The 20,349-nt window shown below is 38.0% G+C and overlaps 1 protein-coding gene across 1 annotated transcript in view; it reads right to left on the bottom strand.

The window, feature by feature from the left end:
- LOC106937263 (alpha-2-macroglobulin-like) overlaps positions 1–19,704 on the bottom strand; it is a 39,435-nt gene extending 19,731 nt beyond the window's left edge. Inside the window, exons 1-18 of the mRNA XM_015018676.1 lie at positions 19,328–19,704; positions 19,032–19,212; positions 13,164–13,320; positions 12,624–12,676; positions 11,825–11,845; positions 10,989–11,154; positions 10,816–10,900; positions 10,348–10,462; positions 9,953–10,067; positions 9,743–9,852; positions 9,471–9,638; positions 8,274–8,492; positions 6,577–6,640; positions 6,300–6,445; positions 5,803–5,952; positions 4,313–4,450; positions 1,768–1,852; positions 1,503–1,662 (exon numbers count right to left, since the gene is read on the bottom strand). Of these exons, the coding sequence (XP_014874162.1) occupies positions 1,503–1,662; positions 1,768–1,852; positions 4,313–4,450; positions 5,803–5,952; positions 6,300–6,445; positions 6,577–6,640; positions 8,274–8,492; positions 9,471–9,638; positions 9,743–9,852; positions 9,953–10,067; positions 10,348–10,462; positions 10,816–10,900; positions 10,989–11,154; positions 11,825–11,845; positions 12,624–12,676; positions 13,164–13,320; positions 19,032–19,212; positions 19,328–19,413 (2,219 nt within the window). The 5' untranslated portion in view covers positions 19,414–19,704. The remainder of the gene's footprint in view (positions 1–1,502; positions 1,663–1,767; positions 1,853–4,312; positions 4,451–5,802; positions 5,953–6,299; positions 6,446–6,576; positions 6,641–8,273; positions 8,493–9,470; positions 9,639–9,742; positions 9,853–9,952; positions 10,068–10,347; positions 10,463–10,815; positions 10,901–10,988; positions 11,155–11,824; positions 11,846–12,623; positions 12,677–13,163; positions 13,321–19,031; positions 19,213–19,327) is intronic.
- Positions 19,705–20,349: the final 645 nt, after the last annotated feature.

Raw genomic sequence — 20,349 nt, 5'->3', positions numbered from 1 at the left:
CTACCAGAGTATTTATCTTGCTAGTTGTGAGGCAAATGCTAAAGTGAGTGTTCATCCTGGAATGATGGTCATTATACTGCATAACTTTAATCTGATTATTGGATTGTAAATAGTAACATGTTAGAAAACTTGGGGGCTTGAGCACCTGCCCCTTTTGCTCCTTGCCCCCAAGTGCCCTTTTTCTAAGCCCTCTTCTGACACATAATAACGTACTAAAATTATTTGTTGTTTACATTTTTAATAGTGTAATTCTGTAAAGACAAAATACGTAAATCAGAGCTAGACCACCAGCTGATTTACATATCCTGCTAAATTGCGGGTTTGAATATGGCAATACTTTCTTATAACAAAATAGACCTGCAGAAATAAATTACTAATAAAATAAATTACATATGCATAGCTGTATGCTCTATATAGAGATTTTCCTTAGCTTTGATTGTATATCTCACAATTTTGTAAATTATCATTGTTTATTAAACTCTGAAAGCTGAGAGGCTTTGTTAATATTCTGTCCTAGAATGCGGTGAGATGTGCCCTTTTTTTTAGCACCTGCCCCTTTAGTGGTCCCTGCACGGCCCTGGATGGCATAATTGTTTGACAATTCTGCTCAAGCTATTTACTGATCTGTCAGGTTTCCGATATGCGTCCCCCCCAATGACAGACTCGTTCCTACGCCCTTGCTTACAAAAATCACTAATGAGTTTATAAAAACAACCACTTTGTTCCTATGGCAGGATTGTGTTCTTGTGTNGGCTTTGTTAATATTCTGTCCTAGAATGCGGTGAGATGTGCCCTTTTTTTTTGAGCACCTGCCCCTTTAGTGGTCCCTGCACGGCCCTGGATGGCATAATTGTTTGACATTTCTGCTCAAGCTATTTACTGATCTGTCAGGTTTCCGATATGCGTCCCCCCCAATGACAGACTCATTCCTACGCCCTTGCATACAGGTAATGGTTAGATTAAGGTATAGTCAGTGTTGGACTATAGAAATGAATGAAATCCAGGAAATTCAGTGCTCTGTGAAGATAGAAAGACATATTATATATGTTTGCGTTATCTGCCCAGGCATGTCTAGATCAAACCTTGCAGCCGTATATTCTCTGCATGTATGCTTTCAGACAGCAAAATGGCTCCATGTACACGAAATCTTAGACATCACATCAGGACGCCTTCTGGGTATCTTATCTAGGGGTTTTTAGAATAGTCCTTTATTAGTCCCAAAGTAGGAAAATGTATTTATTACAGCAGCACCATAACAAAAATACACAGAGTTTGGGAAGAAACCACAGGGCATCTCCCAGAAACCCCTGGGGAACAACATCTCCCTTCTGGCACGGCGGACACCTTGAAATTCCACAGAATGAGCTTAAGAGTGTTGTAGGGTAGCATGACTTTTGGGTTTATTATCTAGATGTGTTACTCCTGGTCTTAGATAAGTGGAAGACAGATATGCTTTATTTCAGTTAGGAAATTATTTTATTGTATTCAAAACAGAAACTCACCCAACTTCCACCAGATCCCAAATCCATGTCTCAGGGAAGAATGTGCGAGCGGTCTGTGCTGGAGGAGGGATGGCAAAACCACCTCGTGGACGGGATTTCAGTCCGTGTCTCCGGAGGGAACCCAGTGGTGTCCATAAACGTGGCCTTATGAAAAAAACCTCTTTCAAAAACAAAACAAAAAAAAAAACAGAAAACATTACAATGGCAAAGAAGCTTAATTTAATTAAATATTCATGTGTTACTTGACAAAAAGAAGAAAAACAACCATCTCGCCTGTATGTCTCTGTCAGGAATAGTAGGCATGAAGGACGTTGGATAATCAAATTTGTTGCCATTTTCAGTCCCATGTTCTGTATAATGCAGACAAAAACAAAGTAGTGTCAGTTATATAGCCTTAATTTTTCTGTTTAAAAGGCAGATAATTACACAATCCTATGAAAATTTGACCCCGACAGATTTGTTCAGTTTTCTTTTCCTTTTTGTCAAACTTAAATGTTTAACATCACCAAAAAGAGTTTCATGTGACAATAACCTGAATAAATTCAAAATGCAGTTTTTAAATGATGATTTATGTTCCTTAAAGAAAAAGGCTGGTCAGTTCAACTTAGTTCATTGACATTAAAAGGAAATAAACAGATCTTTCTCTAAAAAGCTCTTTAAACCACAAACCTGAGAGGTTGGGCCTAAAATAGTTTTCATTGTAAAAACTATTAACTAGATAAAATGTACAAAACATAAGGCAAATTCTTTTTTTTCTTCATTGTTCAGAGAACAAACTGGCAATTTAGGTACTGCATACATAATAGATTTTGTTTTACTGCAAGCTAAAAAAAAAAAAAAGTTATTTCCATTACAAGTAAAAGCAAATAGATTCAGCAAACCCAAAATAAAATATGTCAGCATCTCAAACAAAAAGTAGCTAATAAATAACTTTTCACTCGAATCTTAATTTGTATATAATTATCCAATTATTTCTCAGTAATTTCAAAAGTGTGACATTTCAAAATATAGGACACATTTCCTTTTAAAAATATTTATTCATTTACCATTATGCAATAACCCACATCACAATTCTGCAACTTTCCCACAAACTTTTAGAGCTTCTAAACAATTTTCTAAGAAACTTTTTGTAATTTGCTCTCTGATGCGTTCATGAGGACAGGCAGTCAGAGGCCCGGGGCCAGAAATCAAACTTGGATGAGCTGCTTTGAGGACCGTAGGTTCTGTCTTTAGTCAACTTGCTCTGTCACTGAGCCACCTGGTGCCCCTTGGTGTCCGATCAAACTTTCACATAAATCTGTCTGTGATAGGATATCGTTATATTGCCATCACTAAAGCCCCTTTTCGCACTGCAGGGTCCAGCCTGGCCCGGCCTGGCTCCATTCGACCCGGTCCTATTGGTGCTATGGCCCTGGTCGTTTTGCATTGAGCAGGATATGTCACGTAAATCGACTTGTTGCTAAAGCTACCAAGGCGATCTCTTCAGCGATCGCAGCACAGTTTTCTTATTGGGTCTCCCGTCCTGCTTTTTCTGTATGCGCTCATGAGCGTGAAAGCTGAGGGAAACATTTACCTCAGTTTTACATTTAAGGAAAAAATCTAATCTGAATGTCATCTCTGAGCTGAACTCGCAGCGGCAGGCGGGATTTTCCAGCTGGAGCGACGGAAATCCCCTCGTTTACAGCCTTGGCAACTTCTGATCCGTTCAATTGGAGAAATGTTATTTACCCATCCATCCATCCATCCATTTTCTTCCTCTTATCCGGGGTCGGGTCGCGGGGGCAGCAGCTTGAGAAGGGAGGCCCAGACTTACCTCTCCCCAGCCACTTATTCCAGCTCCTCCTCTGCCAATGTTTACTGTTGATCAGTGTGTTTGCTCTTCTGCAATAGATTTCGCTTGACAATCCAGTTAAGGTTGTGATTCTCCCCGTTGCTGGTGCACCATTTCCTACCAAACTTCACCCTGTTCAACTTTCTGTTGATATGCTTGAATGCAGAACTCTCTGAACATCTAACTGCTTTAGCAATGACCTTCAGTGGCGTGTCCACTGACCATCTTCTGGACGTCTGTCCAGTCAGCAGTCTTCACCATGACTGCTTAGCCTACTGACCCAGAGTCAGAAGCCGTGTTTCCAATCACCTTGAAATTGTCCAAATTGGAATTACGGTGGAGAGGAGCGGGGGGAAGCTTAATGGGAACATGGAAACTAAAAAAAAAAAAAAGAAAAAAATATTTTGATGAAAAGTTTGAGCTCAGATGACATGGTTTTTCAGCTGCATCAAGATTGGTGCCTTTAAAAAAAAACTGCAATGAAAACACTTTTGCGTCATAAGCGTCAGCAGCCGAATGTTACTACTGGCAGAAAAGAAAAAAGACAACAGGAAGTGGTAGGAGGAGGATGGCATGGCATGTTTTTTAGTGACATTGTGTGAACAAACTTATTCACCTGATTTCAGTTGTATTTCTGTTTTAATGGAAACACTGCAATTGTACAAAAAATTTTATTTTTAACATTAGGGAAATTTTGTCAAAGTTTTGCGCACATATTTGCGATGACTTGCATAAATTAAAAAAAATAAATTAATTAAATAGAAATATTTTAAATTGAGATTAACTAGTAAGTCTAGATTTGATATACAATTTATTTTCTTAATATAATTTCATTTGAAAACTACACTTTGTAAAAATTACTTAAAAAAAAAAAAAAAGCAAAATACAGAAGAAATCTGAAGTGGGGTAAACATTTTATAGGCATTTTGGTGTCATTTTACTAATGTTCAGTACATAAAATAATATTAAAAAATAATACCAGAAAAACTTTGTCGGCATCTTGTCTCTCTTGTCCTTGTGGAGTTCTTCTCTTTGGTCTCACAATCAGACAGTCTGTTGGGTCTTCCACGCTAGATGGTACAGTCAGTACGTTCTTGACTGGGAGCAAGTTAAATATCTGAAAAAGAAAAACATGGTTGAAAACCTGCTGACAAATAGAACTGTGTGTCTTTATATCATGATGTTTTTGTTAAGCAAACATTAAGGATCAAAGCAATCAAAATAGAAACTTAAAATGAAACCCAAAAATCCAGCATTGACAGTCAGGGGCGTGGTATAGCAGGGAAAAGTGATGACAATTCTATGGGCCCTGACTGATAGGGGGCCCTCTACAATTTTTTATTTATTTTTTTTTCATAGAAATGAAAACAAAAATTGGGACCCTGTCAATTACAAAATTAATCATATTGTATTTTCAAAGATTGTTTTTAGCAGTAAAAATGTAATGTTCCCACTCCCAGATCAAAAAACACACATCCATATTTGCCCTGAACCCCCCCTATCTGCATTAAATGGTTTGTTCCTGCTTGGAGCCTTCAGAGTGATGCTGTTAGCAGCAGACGGTAGGAAATACGAACGATTGTGGCAGCTACTATGCTGCTAAGAAAAGTTATAAAATCAGGTTTTCAAAAAAGAGAGAGAGAAAAAGGCAAGAGTGTTAATTTATAACCCAGTTTTTTTCCAAAAGAGGTGAGTAGACTGTGAGATTATCAACTATTTAGCATAATTAGCTTAGCTACAAACTACTGTTTGGCTACATTTCACTAGCATTTAATGAATTAAGGAAAGAAATTACCAACATATTCATATATTGAACTTGTCCTTTGTACCTTTTACTACACTTAACAGGTGAGTCAGTCAGCAGCAGCTCTAACCCACGTCCCTCCTGACCTGTCCTCTCCTGAGTGAAATTAAAGCTGCAGTATGTCACTTTTATTAAAAAAAAAAAATCACAAATTTGTTAAAACTGTCATTATGTTGTGACAGTATGGTATGAGAGGTAATCTGTGAAAAATCTGTTTCCTCTGCCTTCTCCCAGTGTTAGAAACAACCAGTCAGTGGCAGGAGAGTTTTACTGCTGTCAATCACAATCTCATGTGGTGCTGCTCATCCTTCCTCCTCTTCGATTTGTGCCGTGCTACAGCTAGCATAGCAGAGATCTGTGCAGATTCAAACTGCGAATGCTCAGATTAGTTACCATAGCTACAAATGACGGCAGATAAACGGTTTCTTGTAATGATAAGTTGTTTCTCCACCACTGGCACATGTAGCAGTGAGTGAATCAGGTTAATTGACAGTGCAAATTTTTTGTCATGGGGCCCACGATTCCTGGCGGTGCCCCTGTTGACAGTTACTGAGAGTAAGTATCTCAGTAACTTTATATACTGAGATACTAAAAATAAAAACAAGTGATAGACATACTCGTACCTAAGGTTTGATCTTTTTAGGAATCAGTTGTTGACACGTTACCTTGTCTGCATCCAGAGTGTGTTCAGTCTCCTTGATGAGGACACTCTGATCGATGGCGCTGATGCCACACAGAGAGTTAGGCAGAGCCGTCAGCTGCAGCTTGATTTCTTCTGCTGGAATGGCTGGAGATGGAGAAAACTCCAGCGAGACCTGGTGCAAACAGAGAACACATCATACTTCTAAACTTAGTGGTATTCCACAGCAATTTACTACGAGTTGTAAAAGTTTTTATTGGAATCTACTTTTTTTTTTAAGCGAAAAGGTTGTCCCCATCTTTCAGGAACATGTCATAGGAAGACTTCACTCATTGGCTTCAATCTACTTCGACAAAACTCTTTCAAGAACAGAACCTGGTGCCTTTATTACCTTAGCTTTTTTTTTTTTTTTTAAGTTGCGGCGTCTGATGTTGTTACCCCAAAATATAAAACTACAAAAAATTGCTCTCTGGAACAAACGTATAGAAGATTGATTCCACCAAGACGTTTTCTTGAACTGACCTTGTTGCTGAAGCATTTCTCGGTTGTGAAGACAGAACTGTGAGCAATCACAGCCTCACTGGGTAGAGCAGCGTACGCCACAACCTGGACTTCTGGAGCCATGTCTGCAGACACCGTCAGGCTGAAGGACACTTCACCATCATTCACTGAAAAGTCAAACCAGTTATCAGAACCTTTGGCCAGCCATACATCACTATGACAAAAATAAAACATGGAATGCATAAAGCAACTTTAAGCTACAGTAATAATTAAAATATCTAAACATGTCATTACAAACCTGACTTATCTTGCAAAACAATTTGTTTTTTCCCTTGCATGATGATGGCTCCTCTGGATAAGACCTGCCCAGTTGGAGAGGAAACAGCATAAAGATGCCATACAGTTTTTTGGGTTTTGTTTTTTTTTTAGAAATTTTGATATGGTACAAAAATGTTTAGTGTGTTTAAAATCACTTAGCGACTTGCTTTGGTGAGAAATGATCTACTATTACAACCATGAGTTGGCATAACTAAAACACTCACTGTTCCTGCATTGCCACCAAGTTCAGCCTAAATAGAATTGACATTGGGTGTAACAAGTTGCTACAGGTCCAGTATTATGCTAATTGTTTTTGCATGTTTCTGTACTTTCATATTGACATCTCATGTTTCTAGAAACTGTCCAAACAACAACAAAAATAACCCAAAGAAAAAAATAACCTGCCATTTTCTTGATGATAAGTAAATGTTCTGCTGGTTTCTGCAAGAGAGCCTGTTTCAAAAACCTCTAAATAGTTATGTCACAAGTTGTTTTACTTAGCAACCCCAAGCCAAGCCCAGTGCCTCACTTGGCATCCCAAGTGGAGCTCCACCCACGTCATTACAAGCTACCACTGCAATGGCTGCTGGAAAAGGAAAATATTTTGCTGTCGGTTGCAATACAGAAAATGCGTCCATGTGCCCATGCATTTTCTCCCAGAGCTGCGTGGCTTCATCTTATCTTTGCTTGCAATGTCCCTGCAATGTTGCCAAAGAAAGTTGCTGTTTGTGGAGACCAGTTTAGAATGGACACTCAGGATTCGCCAAAAGATTTGGACCAAAGGAATGTTATGTTCCTGCTGTTCCTCACAAATATACAGACGATGGCAATGTAAGTTGTGTTTTGTATTGTTGTTAGCCATGAGCCTGATTGGTCATTTAGCACAAGCTAACACTGAAAGATAGCCTCTTACGGTTTACTGTCAGAACTGAAAGTGATAGTTTACATGGAGAAGACGTGGTGTTTGTGAAAACGTGCTGGACACTTGGACAATACTGGCATTGTAAGATCTTAATTTTTATTTTATTTTTTTACATGTTGAGAAAAGTGCTTTTCCTCTAACCTTGCAAATATATATATAAAAAAGGTCATAAAAAAAAAATCAGTCTTCGTACTGAATTATTGTGCTGATGTCACATGATGGCATATCGCCCCAAAGCAAAGCAGAATCATCAGGGAATTGATAACAATATAAATGTGCGTCGGATCTGCAGCGATTCATTCAGTGGTTTGTGGCTTGATGGTCGTTCAGGAGGCTCCACTTATTCTGCTTCTGGCTCAAAGACGTACGGTTGTACCACTGTGCATCTGCCTGCAGCCATTTTCTTGTTTAATGAGGTGTTCATAATGTAAACACTGAGTTAGGAGGGTGTGGCCAGTAGCAGCTCATTTGCATAATCATGACATAGACTTATAATAGTGCAGTCCTTAATGCAGAACAGGTAAAATCTCAATATCTGAGAATGATTTGTAATGAACATGTTTTGTATAACCCACAGACATGTCCTGTTGCCTGTTCAAGGAAGCAAAATAGTGAACCTTTAATACTAGAGCTTGTGATTTTTTTATTGATTTCACATGATGATTTAGTAATGTTTTCATTGAAATATATGTATTTCAAGTGACTTTATTCCATGATACTTCATAAAACATAACGATGGCCTGCAGGGAACTTACCAGGTAGATCACATCCACTGTTCCCTGGGCTTCCTTTACTATAGTGTACTTCACAGTGACTTCACTCTCTTGGTCACATGGGAGAGACACGTTCTTCTTTAGTTCCAGAGAGCTGCTTGTTACGGTGTCAGGAGAAGGAGGTAGTAACTCGGACAAAGTCAGTCCTTCTTTCACAAGGGAAGGAATTTCATCCTCAGATGACTCCACTGCATAACCTAACTATTTTTTTAAAGATGAACATAATATAACATGAATACAATCAACATAAACTTTGGCTCCGAAGTGCAACTTCTAGAAAAATCAATGCATCAGTGCTAATTAAGCGACCACTGGCAGATGTGAGGGAGATTTGGCTTACCGCCCAAAGCTTCGCCATCGCAAGTATTTATTTACAAACTAGTAATAAGTTTTATTCATCGAGATTCTTTAACAGATAAAAATCAAAAGTGCTTCACAAAGAGAGTACCAAAATTCATTCACCCATTGTCCGTACTCCCTCATTTTTGCAAAAATGGAAGGAATATAGTTCATATATTCAAGAACAAAATTCTTTGCAGTACTGAAAATTATTAAAGCAACCAGACTCTGGGTTGGACTCTGTGGTAAGGAACTTTGAATTATCTAGTTTCTGAAATAAGCTGATCAAATAAGCTGACCATGCCCTGTTAGGAGAGATATGTTAAAGATGTGGTACTTTATACTACTCAGTATTGTTTCTTCTGCCAGTTTTGAACTACAGTACAAAAAAGGCACACAGGCCTGTTAAAATAACAGGGATCCATGATGTCAAGTATTAAGCGTGTGCAATCTTATACATCCAGGGTATTAGTTCTTTATTTTTTTAATTATTCCACCTCTCCCAGATACAAACTCAAGTTGATGTAACTGTCAATAAATGTCACATTAAAGGATAATAAGGTTCAGAAGAGTTTTATCTTAGTCTCATTGTTAAGCATCATTGTTTGAACTGAGATTTGGAGTCTTTCTATATCCACTGTATGCTAAGTGCAATATCAGGACTGCTTTGCTACGAAACATTAAAAAGAGTACTGCACCGCTTCACTATCATGTTGTGATGAACTGGAAGGTGGGCAGTTCAACAAGAGGCTAGAGCAGGACATCCTTCATCTCACAGCCATCAAGAGTCAAACAAATGTCTTCCTATCAACAGTTTGAGAGATTGTATGTTTTACTTACTGTAAGTTTGATTTCCCCATTAAATGTATCAGTGCTTATTGAGAATGCAGCGACACCATTACTGTCAGTGGTGAGGTTCTGCAGCAGCCATTGACTATGTCTGCCCTCCTTAAACAGAAGCAGTTTCATGTGAGGAATGGGTCTGTCATCATAATCAACTGCTTTCACCTGTTGGTATAGAAAATAATAGAAATGTAGCACATTTGATAATACTCATTACGTAAACTGCTTTGGCACATGTTGAAAAACTAAACAGCATTTGTTCCACTTACTTTTCCTTCCACATTCGACCCTTTTTCATACAACTTTGGAGCATCCAAAAAAGACAACTTTCCATAGAACTTTACAAGATTTATCCTCTTTCCCTGAGTATGAGAAATACCTGAGGAGAAAAAGTCCCCCCCCATTTACTGACTCCACTTTATAAAGCAATTTAAAATTTAACTATGACATTTTTTTTAGCAAAAACATATTAAAATGACCTGTCCCCTCCTCTTCCACTGCAGCATTGAGATCCAGAACATTCTTCAGTAAATGTTGATTGTGGTTGAAGACGAGTATATTAAAGTTAAATGTACCGCAGCCCTTCATATCTGTCTGGAAAGTGAACAGAATGTAAGTGAATATGCAGTAAAAGAAAGCAAACAAATATCTCTCATTGTAGATTTGGCACATGTTGTTCTTCCATCTGGGTTTGATGGATTACCAATCAAATAATCAGTTAATGGTTAACTGATTATTTAAAAAACAGCAATCTCTCATCCAACTGGTATCAAAGCAGTTTAAGTGAACACAATAACTCTACATTGTTGTGCTGTATAAGTTGGAAGAGTCTTGTGATTGTGTCCTCACAGGATCATTTTATTTACCACTGTACCTGCTTTGTCTTTGTTTCGCAGGGGGGACTTAGTGAACTTCTATAAAATCGTTCTTCCTGAGGTCGGCACACCTTCAGTGTAATACTTCCTGGGACAGGCTGTCTGTATGTGTACCTTCATTCAAAGTAGAAAAAACTAAGACTGAAATCTGCTGTTTGTTAAGAAAACCTTGGTAACACTTTATTTGACAGGGTGTGCATAAGACTGATGGCTAAAAATATGACATAACACCCGTCATGAACATGAAGGAGTTTTTATGAACATCTGACTATGTTGTTATGAAGTGTCATTCAGCAAATAATGACACTTTTAATGCAAAGTTGCTCTCAAAGTTGCATTGAAAGTCCGGTAAAAGTGCCAACTTTGCATTAAAGTATCATTATTTACAGAATAATGTTTAAAGCAACTTCTAGAGCAACTTTGCAATAAAAGTATCAAATAAAGTGTTACCAAAAACCTTTACTCACTGCGCACAAACTTGAGCATCAAATTCTCCTTTCCAGATATTTACTTCCTCCTTCACATGTATCGTTACATCGAATTTGGGTAAAACTAGAAACAATAAAATAACTCATTTCTATCTTGCTTAATTTTCGATACACAAGTATATAACTGACCTATAAAAGCAGGGCTAACTTACCGTATTTCTCCACCTTGAAGCTATGAGATTTCCTGTCTTCACCCGTTTGCACAGTGATCTTGTAGGATCCTTCAGGGGCCTCAGAGTTCAGGGAGTAGGACAGCTGCAATATTCTGTTATTGGATGTTTCATTCAGCCACTGTCCAATCCTGTTGCTCCTAGAATCCTGTTCAGTAAAGCAAATCAGAAACATGCAGTAAAAAGAAGAAAATGTTTCTGCTATGGATAAAATTTTAATATGCAAAAAAATAAATCAAATTATAATAGATATGATTACTCTGGCACTCTTAAGTTTTAAATCACACTGTAGCACTGTGATTACTCACGATTAATCACTATGCTCAACTTTGTAAACTTGAGAGGTAAATATGCACGTTTTCAAAACATGTATAAAAAACATTGTATTGTCTCTAATCAAGCATGTCCTGAAAAAAAATATTGGTGTTTCCATTAAGAAAATTGATTTTCTTAATTTCAATTAGTGCAATTTTATGGTTAATGGAAATGCGGCTTATAAAGCAACCAGACCCACAATTTTAGCTGCAATTAGGGTACAATCCAAAAAAATAAATAAAAAAACATGTTAAAAATAATTTGTTTTTGTTTTCATCAAAGAAAGTCTTTGAAAAGCTGTTTAGTACAAATATGTTTAGCTGCCTGTGGCTCAGAAAAATTTAACATTGCTTACTAACTATAAAATATGAATATATGAGTCATTGTGAGATTTCCTCAAATATTTGCGCTTCTTAATTTACATTGTTTCATGTGAAAATTAACTCAGAATGCGATGCTAAAATGAACAAGACATGCAAATAGGATTGCTCATATTTTCTTACCTCCAGTTGAATGACATTGTACTGCAAAAGAAAGGAAAGATGATTTGACAACAGAAGAATTGTTTCTGTTTGTTTTCTTTTATATTAAACAGCCATTTAATAATTAAGCAAATGTTTAAATAGTCAAATAATTGTGTCAGTGTGTGGAAGATTAAACTTCCAATTTCCAATTAGAAATAAAAGTGTGACAAACCAATCAGATTCCATGGCAGAAGACAAGAAAAGCACCTAAATATGAAATGTCTGTCTGTGTGATCTAATCAGGTATAACTGTGGTTACTTTAGTTGGTTTTTAATTTGCCATTATTTTACAGATGTATATAACAAATAAGAATAGATGTCCTTGTCCAGGGGACCATCAATAATGTAACATGAAGAATATTTAAGATGAATCAGTTTCAATCTGCAACAGGTCAAACATTTTTCATGCAAAGCTTCCATTGTTTTCCTTTTGGGTAAATCCAAGCATAAAGGCTCATATTGTAGATATCTTAGTGAGATCTTGAAATATAATGAGACGCATGGTTCTATGAGATACCACAACATTAAGACAATGGGAAAGAGAATTCAGTCTGACCACATATTTTTCTATTCTCTTATTTTTTTGTACCTATTCAGACTTGGGTGGGGGGGGGCACTGAATTAAAATCCCAAACTTGTTTTAGACTGCTGGTGACTTCTAAAAAGGAAAGGCCTGCTGACCATGGTCTGATGTTGGTCAAAGATCACCAGCTGGTGTGTGGAAGACGTTAGTGAACTGGAGCACATAATACATTCACCATCAGTAAGGAGAACTCACCAACATGCTGGCAGATCTCAGCTTGGAGTCCAGTGACACAACTCTGAAATGCACTGAAGGAAAACTGATGAGTGTTTCGGCTAACACAATCCTAAATGCTCTCGTAAGATACAACCCAACTTTATTCTTCCACTCAGGAAACATGCTCACTGCCTCACATGTGGACTCTAATCTCCTGGGTTTCCATCAGAACAACAGTATTAAGATATTCAGAGATCCATGTCTAACAACACGTTCAGGGCTGAAATCCAAACATTATATGAATCTAACCGTATGCAGATGACATTTGACTTCATCTGAGCAAACCTCAGAGTACATAGGAGTTGAAAAGAATTTTATGTTTTCAGATATTTTGTTTTGTACTTTGGATTCTGGAGGTGGAACAATTTTTTTCCCACTAGCTTTTCTGTTTTGGCTTAGTCTTTGTTGAATAAATGACATGTTGGAATTTGTTGTGCGTGGTTTTGATCACTGAGCACTCCATAATATTACTGCAGAAGAAATCTGACTTTAGAGCACCAATCAGCAGTTTATTGTTACCTGTTTGTCCGGGAAGGTAGATTGGTTTGTCTGTCTGGATGAAGGTTCTTAGTTTATAGGCTTTGATCATGACTTTCCTGGCTTGTTTCGAGGAAAACGTAGCACCTCGCACTTGCACCTCAAACATTTGCACATCTTCATTTTGCACTAAGGGAACCTGTAGCAGAAGAATCTTTAGTAAAATTAAAACCAGACACTTACATACAGATAATAAAAAAACATGGTTTTCTTTCTGTCTGAAGTTAGCTCAGATAAAACTTTTTTTTAGGTGAGTTAGAGTTATCAAAGTCATTTTGGTTTGCTAAACTCTAGGAAATGGACCAGAACTCCAGCAAACTATTTTCAGAAGCTTGTGGAAGGAAACCTATTATGTGCTGGGTAAATTAAATTGCAATATTGTATGAATTTCAATTATGCTTTATGGTTTTTTTGTTGTTAAACAATTTTATTGAGGAATCAGACATGAAAATTGAAACAACAACAATACAAATTTGTCCTCTTTTTGTCCTCAACATAAAACAAAAAGACAATACAAAAACAAAAGAGAAGTGACATAAATAAACAGGGACCCATCCACCTCCCCTTTCCCTAGGACTTGCACCTTATCACACCGAGAATCAAATCAATCCTCTTCAAATAGAGTTATCAATATATTGTCGAAGGGGTTGTCAAGTTCTATTGAATCGCTTTAATTTATTTGCAAATGAGAACTGTATTCTTTCCAGATGAGAGAGCCTTACCAGTTCCTCCAGCCACAATTTAACCGATGGAACCTCTGATTTTTTACAGAGCATCAACACTAGCTTTTTTCCTATGATAAAGGCGTAAGATAATAATTGTTGTTGGTATTTATTAAATTGAGAAAGCTGAACAGAAGCTCCAAGTATAATCAGAAGTGGGTCCAGCCTCAGCTCTGTATGGAGTATATCTGATAAAGTTTTGAATATGCCGGACCAAAATGGGGTTAATTAGTACACAAAGAGTGATAATGGAGAATTGTGGCTTCTTCAATATGGCATTTGTCACAGAGTGGGGATGTGTTAGGAAAAAATTTATGTAACTTCACCTTACAGTAATGAAGGCTGTGTATGATTTTAAATTGAATAAGACAGTGTCTAGAATTAGCAGAGCACTTGTGAATATTCTCTAGTGCAGCCTTCCAGAATTCGTCACTTATCTCTATTCCCAATTCCTGCTCCCAGCTTGTTCTAAGAGCCGCATGGATGGCGAGGATCTGGATAACAACAAATTGTAAATCTGGGAGATTAGATGCCCTTCCCCACCACCCAACTTAAACAGTTCGTCAAATTCATTAGGTATTATATTCTATAAAGTCCGCATGTGTTTTTAGCATATACCCTGACCTGTAGGTATCTAAAATGATTGTGTTTATGGACACTAAATTTGGCCTGAAGTTGAGAAAAAGAGGCAAAATTAGACCTCACCAACAGGTCACCAATAGTCCTGATGCCTAAATCTTTCCATTGTGTATAACCTGAATCTAAAGTGGAAAGGAAAAATGAGGGGTTCTTTGCTATTAGTAATAAGGTAGATATAGATTAAATACCAAATTGGGATTTTATCTGTTTCCAAATACGTATAGTACTGTGGATGATGCAGTTATTGTTATATGCCGAGGTATTTTTACTTGTTGGTGACAAAATAAGAGCAACAATTTCACGAGGGCTGTGGTCTTCCTTTTCCATTGCAACCCACTTGGGTTGTGTAAAATTGTGACCTAGCCAAATTCTAATAATGCAAAGCGCACAAGAGTAATAGCAAAATGAAAAATTTGGGAGGACCAGTCCACCCTCCAATTTTGCCTTGCAAAGGTGAGCTTTGCTAATTCGGTGCATTTTATAGTCCCATAGAAATGGAACGATTATAGAATCAAGTTTCTTAAAAAATCTCTTAGGTAAAAAGATGGGAATATTTTGAAACAGATAAAGGATCTGAGGGAAAAAAAAATTATTGCATTAATTCTTCCCACCAAGGAAATGGGGAGAGATCTCCAAAACTGAATGTTATTTTGTAGTTTTACTATAAGGGGGGGATAAATTAGCTTCATAAAGTGAGTTAAAATCCCTAGTAATCTCTATTCCAAGGTAGGTGTACTTATTATTAGCAATTTTAAATGGCATACTTTCCAAGACTGAAGAGTCTTTGAGCTTAATTGGCATCAGTTCACTCTTAGACCAGTTGATCCTAAACCTCGAAAACCTGCCAAACTGGAGCATTGGTATAGTACACTGAAGATTGGTTATGAACAGTAGGATATCATCTGCATATAAGGAAGTTTTATTTATAGTCCCTTTAGGACTATAAATAAAACTTTATAGTCCTATAAAGTTTTAGAACTTTATAGGACTAAAGGATGCAGGGGGTTTGTGCAAGTGGCTCTAGGGCTAAGGCAAAAAGTAAGTGTGACAGCGAGCAGCCTTGTCTGGTGCTCCTATGTAATTGAATTGCAGGAGATAGTGTCTTATTAGTGACGATTCTAGCACAAGGTTTACGTTAAAGGACTTTTAACCATTTTTCAAAATGTTCACCAAGATCATATCTTCTCAGGGTCACAAAAAGGTAGGGCCATTCTATTTGGTCAAAGGCCTTTTCCGCGACGAGGGAAAGAACGGCTAAATCAGAAGTTTCCTCCCTCTGAGAGTAGATCACATTATAAAGATGTTGCAAATTAAAGAAAGAATATCTGTTTGGTGTAAAACCAGTCTGATCGGGATGAAATAATTTATCCATTAATAAAGTCAACCTATTAACTAGAATTGTGGCAAGTATCTTTTGATCATAGGTTAACAGTGATATTGGCCTGTAATTACCTACTTCTTCAGGATCCTTACCCTTTTTTGGTGTTAGTATTATAGTGGCTTCTCTCATAGTAGGAGGTAGGATATTATCTGAGTTTGCTTGGGTGTACATTTTTAACAAATACGGTTGTGGGTCTAGTTTCCATGTCCTTTCAGTTTGGTTCAAATTATCTAAATGTTAATCTAGAGAAAGGGGGGCATGGTCTGAAATTGCTGTATTGTGATATTTTACTTCACTAATATAGGGCGATAATTTTGCATCCATCATTAAATAATCAATATGTGTGTACAAATTGTGAACATTTGAGTGAAATGAATAGGCTCTCCCCTGTGGGTTAAAAATCCTCCAGCTATCGAACAAATTAGAGTTATTTAGGTATTCCTTAAAGAAAATACTAGCTTAAGAGGCCGCTGCTCTACGTGTTGATGAACGGTCTAAGTATGGATCTAATACAAGATTTTACGGTGGCCGCGTCTCTCTTTTTGTTTGCTGCATTTCATTCGGGGGTGTCTTCTTTTTTGTTTGCTGCATTTTATTTGCTTTTTGTTTGCCGCATTTAATTTGTGCGCGTGTCTTTTCTTTTGCTTGCATGTTTTCTCTTTTGCTGCGCATTTGCACCTGTCGGCCACCGTAAGATTTAGGTCCCCTCCAATGATTAGATTAGTCAGGTATTTGGAGAGTCTATGCTGGGGCCTTATATATTAACCAGAGTTATAGGAACAGAGTATAATTCTCCAACTAATATTAAATATCGGATATGGTTGGTTTGTGGGTAAAAGGTGTACCTTTCTTGAATAATATTGCCACGCCTCTAGCTCTCACTGCACAAGTAGAATGACAAGCTTGCCCTGTTCATCTGCATCTCAGTTTTATGTGCTCATTCTTATTAAGATCGGTTTCCTGAAGGAAAATTACATCGCTGGACAATGTCTTTATGTGTGCTAATATATCACCCCTCTTAACAGGATTATTCAAACCTTTAACATTCATGTGACCAAAGTAACTTGTCCCCCCTTCTTTGTTTGTGTTGTATTAACCTGCATAACTCACATTAGAATGAAAAATAGTATAGAGGTCCTCATAATTGTGAAAGAGATGATTATACGTCATATATAAGTCCCAGCCCACCCCTTCAAACAAAATGCTTACCGTCTTGCCTATACTAAGAAGAACCTGCAAAGTAAGGTGCGACCCCTCTAAGGAAGTTATAAGGAAAAGGACAAACAGAAGAATAAAGTTAAGAGTAACACTCAAAAAACAACCTACTCAACCAACAGCTTCCCTTACTACTAACTCCTAATTAGAAGTTGAAAAAAGCTCTGCAAAAATATAAAATTCAAGCACCGAACTAACACCTGACCAGGTGAAAAGAAATGATCTGAAAAACATGTCAGGTTATATAAGCTGCCTATTTATAAATATCAGCCCATCTCAGATTGTCAACGAAACTTAAGGCAGCTAATTATGTAACCAAAATGAAGATTCCAAACATTATATAAACTTAGCTGGCTAAACATCACAGAACAGTCCAGGCATTGAGTACCACCAGAACCCGGTCACTCCACGCCTGCAGGTGTCCTCCGTGGGGCCGTCTGCATCATCTGCACCGGTGCCAAAGTGGAGCTCCGCGAACCTCTGGGCTTCCTTCGCGTCTGTGGACATTGTTTCTGTTCCTCTGAAAGTCACTCTCAGCTTTGCAGGGTATAAAAGTCCATACCAAACTCCAGGCTTGTCCTGAAGAAGTGCTCTGACACCGTTAAATGCAGCTCTGCGTTTTGCGATCTCGGGGGTGAAGTCAGGAAATGCGGATCTTCTGCCCGCGGTCGGCGAGGTCCCTCTGAGTGATGGCCTTCCGGAGGGTCATTGTAACGTCGCGGTAATAATGGGGTCTCACCACCCGCCCGAGGGGGTCCTGTGTCGTCTGGGCGCCTTCGTAGAGCTCTATGAGCGGGATCCACCAGCAGTAAGCCATCCAGAGTCAGCACTTCTTTCAGGAGCTGCGAGACAAATCCGTTCAATTCTGCGCCGTTCTCTGCCGCTTCTCTTAATGTAATCCGTATATTTTGTCATCTGGACCTTCCTTCAAGATCCATGTGTTTTTCTGTTAGCTGATTCGTCTCTGTGTGTAGAAGTTTTATCTCCGACTGTTGCGCGGTTACGGCGTCTGCTGTGTTGCCGCTCGTTCTAGTTCAGCGATGGATGCGCCATGTTGGTCGTTGGACGTTTTCAGAAGGTGAATGGCATTTTGAGTCTCGGTCTTTAGGGTGAGGCGTTCTCCTCTGATAGTGGCGGACATCTCCTCGATGCGAGTATCTATTGTCTGACAAATTTCGAACTTAGTGACGTAGTTCTGTGCGGAGAGTTTATAGCCTCTGGGATGGTAGCATTAGCCATCGAATAGCTACCTTCAGGAGAGTCCTTGTTGGAGGCATACATCCTCAAATTTGCTTTCATCATGTCCTGTTGCAGTTAAATGAAATCTAGACTATTCTTTCTCCCAGCCTATTGTAGAATAACTGTCCAAATGTCAAGTTAGTGCTAAATATTGTGGCGGATACAATATATATATTTCACACCAGAATGTATGCTTTTATTGTGAAGGGGAGAAGGTAAGGCGTGAAGACACCAACGGTTGTTATTCATTCGATTTTTGGTTTTGTTGGAAGACATTGAGAATTAAACAAGACTCAAATCACTATTTCGTCTTTTTCTGCTGACTTCCACAATATATTATTAAATTTGCATGAGCTCTAGGGAAACGCTGCCTACTTCGCCATTGCTCACTAGCGCCCCCTTATGTTTTTTTTATGTCTATCCACACTGGGTATACACAAAAAGTACAATGTACTGGCCCTTTAAAAAAGAGGAAAAAGAAGATTGGATTGTTGTGTTTAGCACCAAGGTGATTTTAATTTTTTTTTTTTTTTTTTTTAAAGATCTTGTAAAAAATTAAGAAAGATATGTTTCTTGACAGTTTGCTATGAGGATTCAAGACACTGACACGTTTAAATATAAACAGATGAATAAAAAGTGTTGCTGGGATCTGACCTGAAACTGAAAGCACTCATTAAATTCTGTGCTGGATGTTTTCTCCAGCAGAGTTATGCTGCTGTGCTGTGACACCAAAGTGACCGTCATGAGCAGAGACTCAGTGGGCTGCAGGAGACTGGCACAGAATTTAGTCTCTGCTCCAGACTCAAGAACAGCAGGAATGGCCACCATGTAATGTCTGCAGACAGATTCACACACACAACCGTTGCATTAAGTAATCAGACTTTGATGGAATCTGAAAAATGGTTTAATAATATCAATGCATAATTGTTTAAAAATTCAAGAAGACTCACGGTGTAGCTGATCCTCGGCCCACAGACATCCCATACAAGAGGATGCACAGAGTCCATTTCCACATCTGGGTCCATGGATGATCCATGGCTGTCAGTGAATGTCCTCAGATTCAGTCTGCAGAGAACAGAGGCCCCCCACTCTCCCTCACCGTGTTTCACCCACTCAGGCTCCACCTACACCCTTCGATTGCCTTTAATATCTGCACTTGAATGAATGTGGATCTATTAAAGCTAAAATGCAAAAGTCCCTCAAACTGAAATTCAGACCTCAGTATTCTAAAAGTTTGATCTGATAAATATCCTGCTACTTTTCTGTGTTTGACCACTGAGAGGTCAAACTTCAACAGTGAAATAAATAATCAGAATCATGTCCATACTGCTCCGTGGTCTGGTGTCAGAGTCATGGGTGATTTTACACAACTGCACTATAAACTGTGTAGGTGTAAAATGTTTGACTTTGTCATGCAAACAGACCCTGACCTCTTCACAACAAACAGAGACTTTTCCCCCTTGTGTGTTTATGTAGTAACTCTAATGGATCACAAAAACATGGGAAAAGAAAACACATAAAACACTAACTGGTATTTTTGCTCATTTTCTACTCATATCCTGAAGATTTTGAGACTGTTGCTTGGCAAGTCAAAGCGACACTCCATAAGAAATCTATGGAGCATTCAACTCCTTGAATTTTCTATGCAAGATGAGTGGCAGAGATATGAGTGCATTAAATCTCCTAAAGTGATTGTGGTGAACGTAATCTCCCTGAAATTGTTCAGCATGTTTTTATGGAATGTTCTGCTTATGAATAAAAAATAAGTCATTTCCAAAAAGAAATTACTAAAATGAATATTCAACTTAAAATTGATGACATTTTTAGTAGTGATGCCAGTAAAGTAAAATATCAAATTGAGTTTTTTTTATACAAACTTAATAGAGAGAATTTAGTTGAATTATCAAGTAGGCCTGTCACGATAACAAATTTTGCTGAGCGATTAATTGTCTAAAAAAATATTGTGATAAAC

Source organism: Poecilia latipinna, unplaced genomic scaffold, assembly GCF_001443285.1.
Source record: "Poecilia latipinna isolate Pla-1442-1.1 unplaced genomic scaffold, P_latipinna-1.0 Scaffold2306, whole genome shotgun sequence".
Taxonomy (NCBI): domain Eukaryota; kingdom Metazoa; phylum Chordata; class Actinopteri; order Cyprinodontiformes; family Poeciliidae; genus Poecilia; species Poecilia latipinna.
The sequence above is the reverse complement of the archived record's forward strand: the minus strand, read 5'-3'. Positions and strand labels throughout refer to the sequence as shown.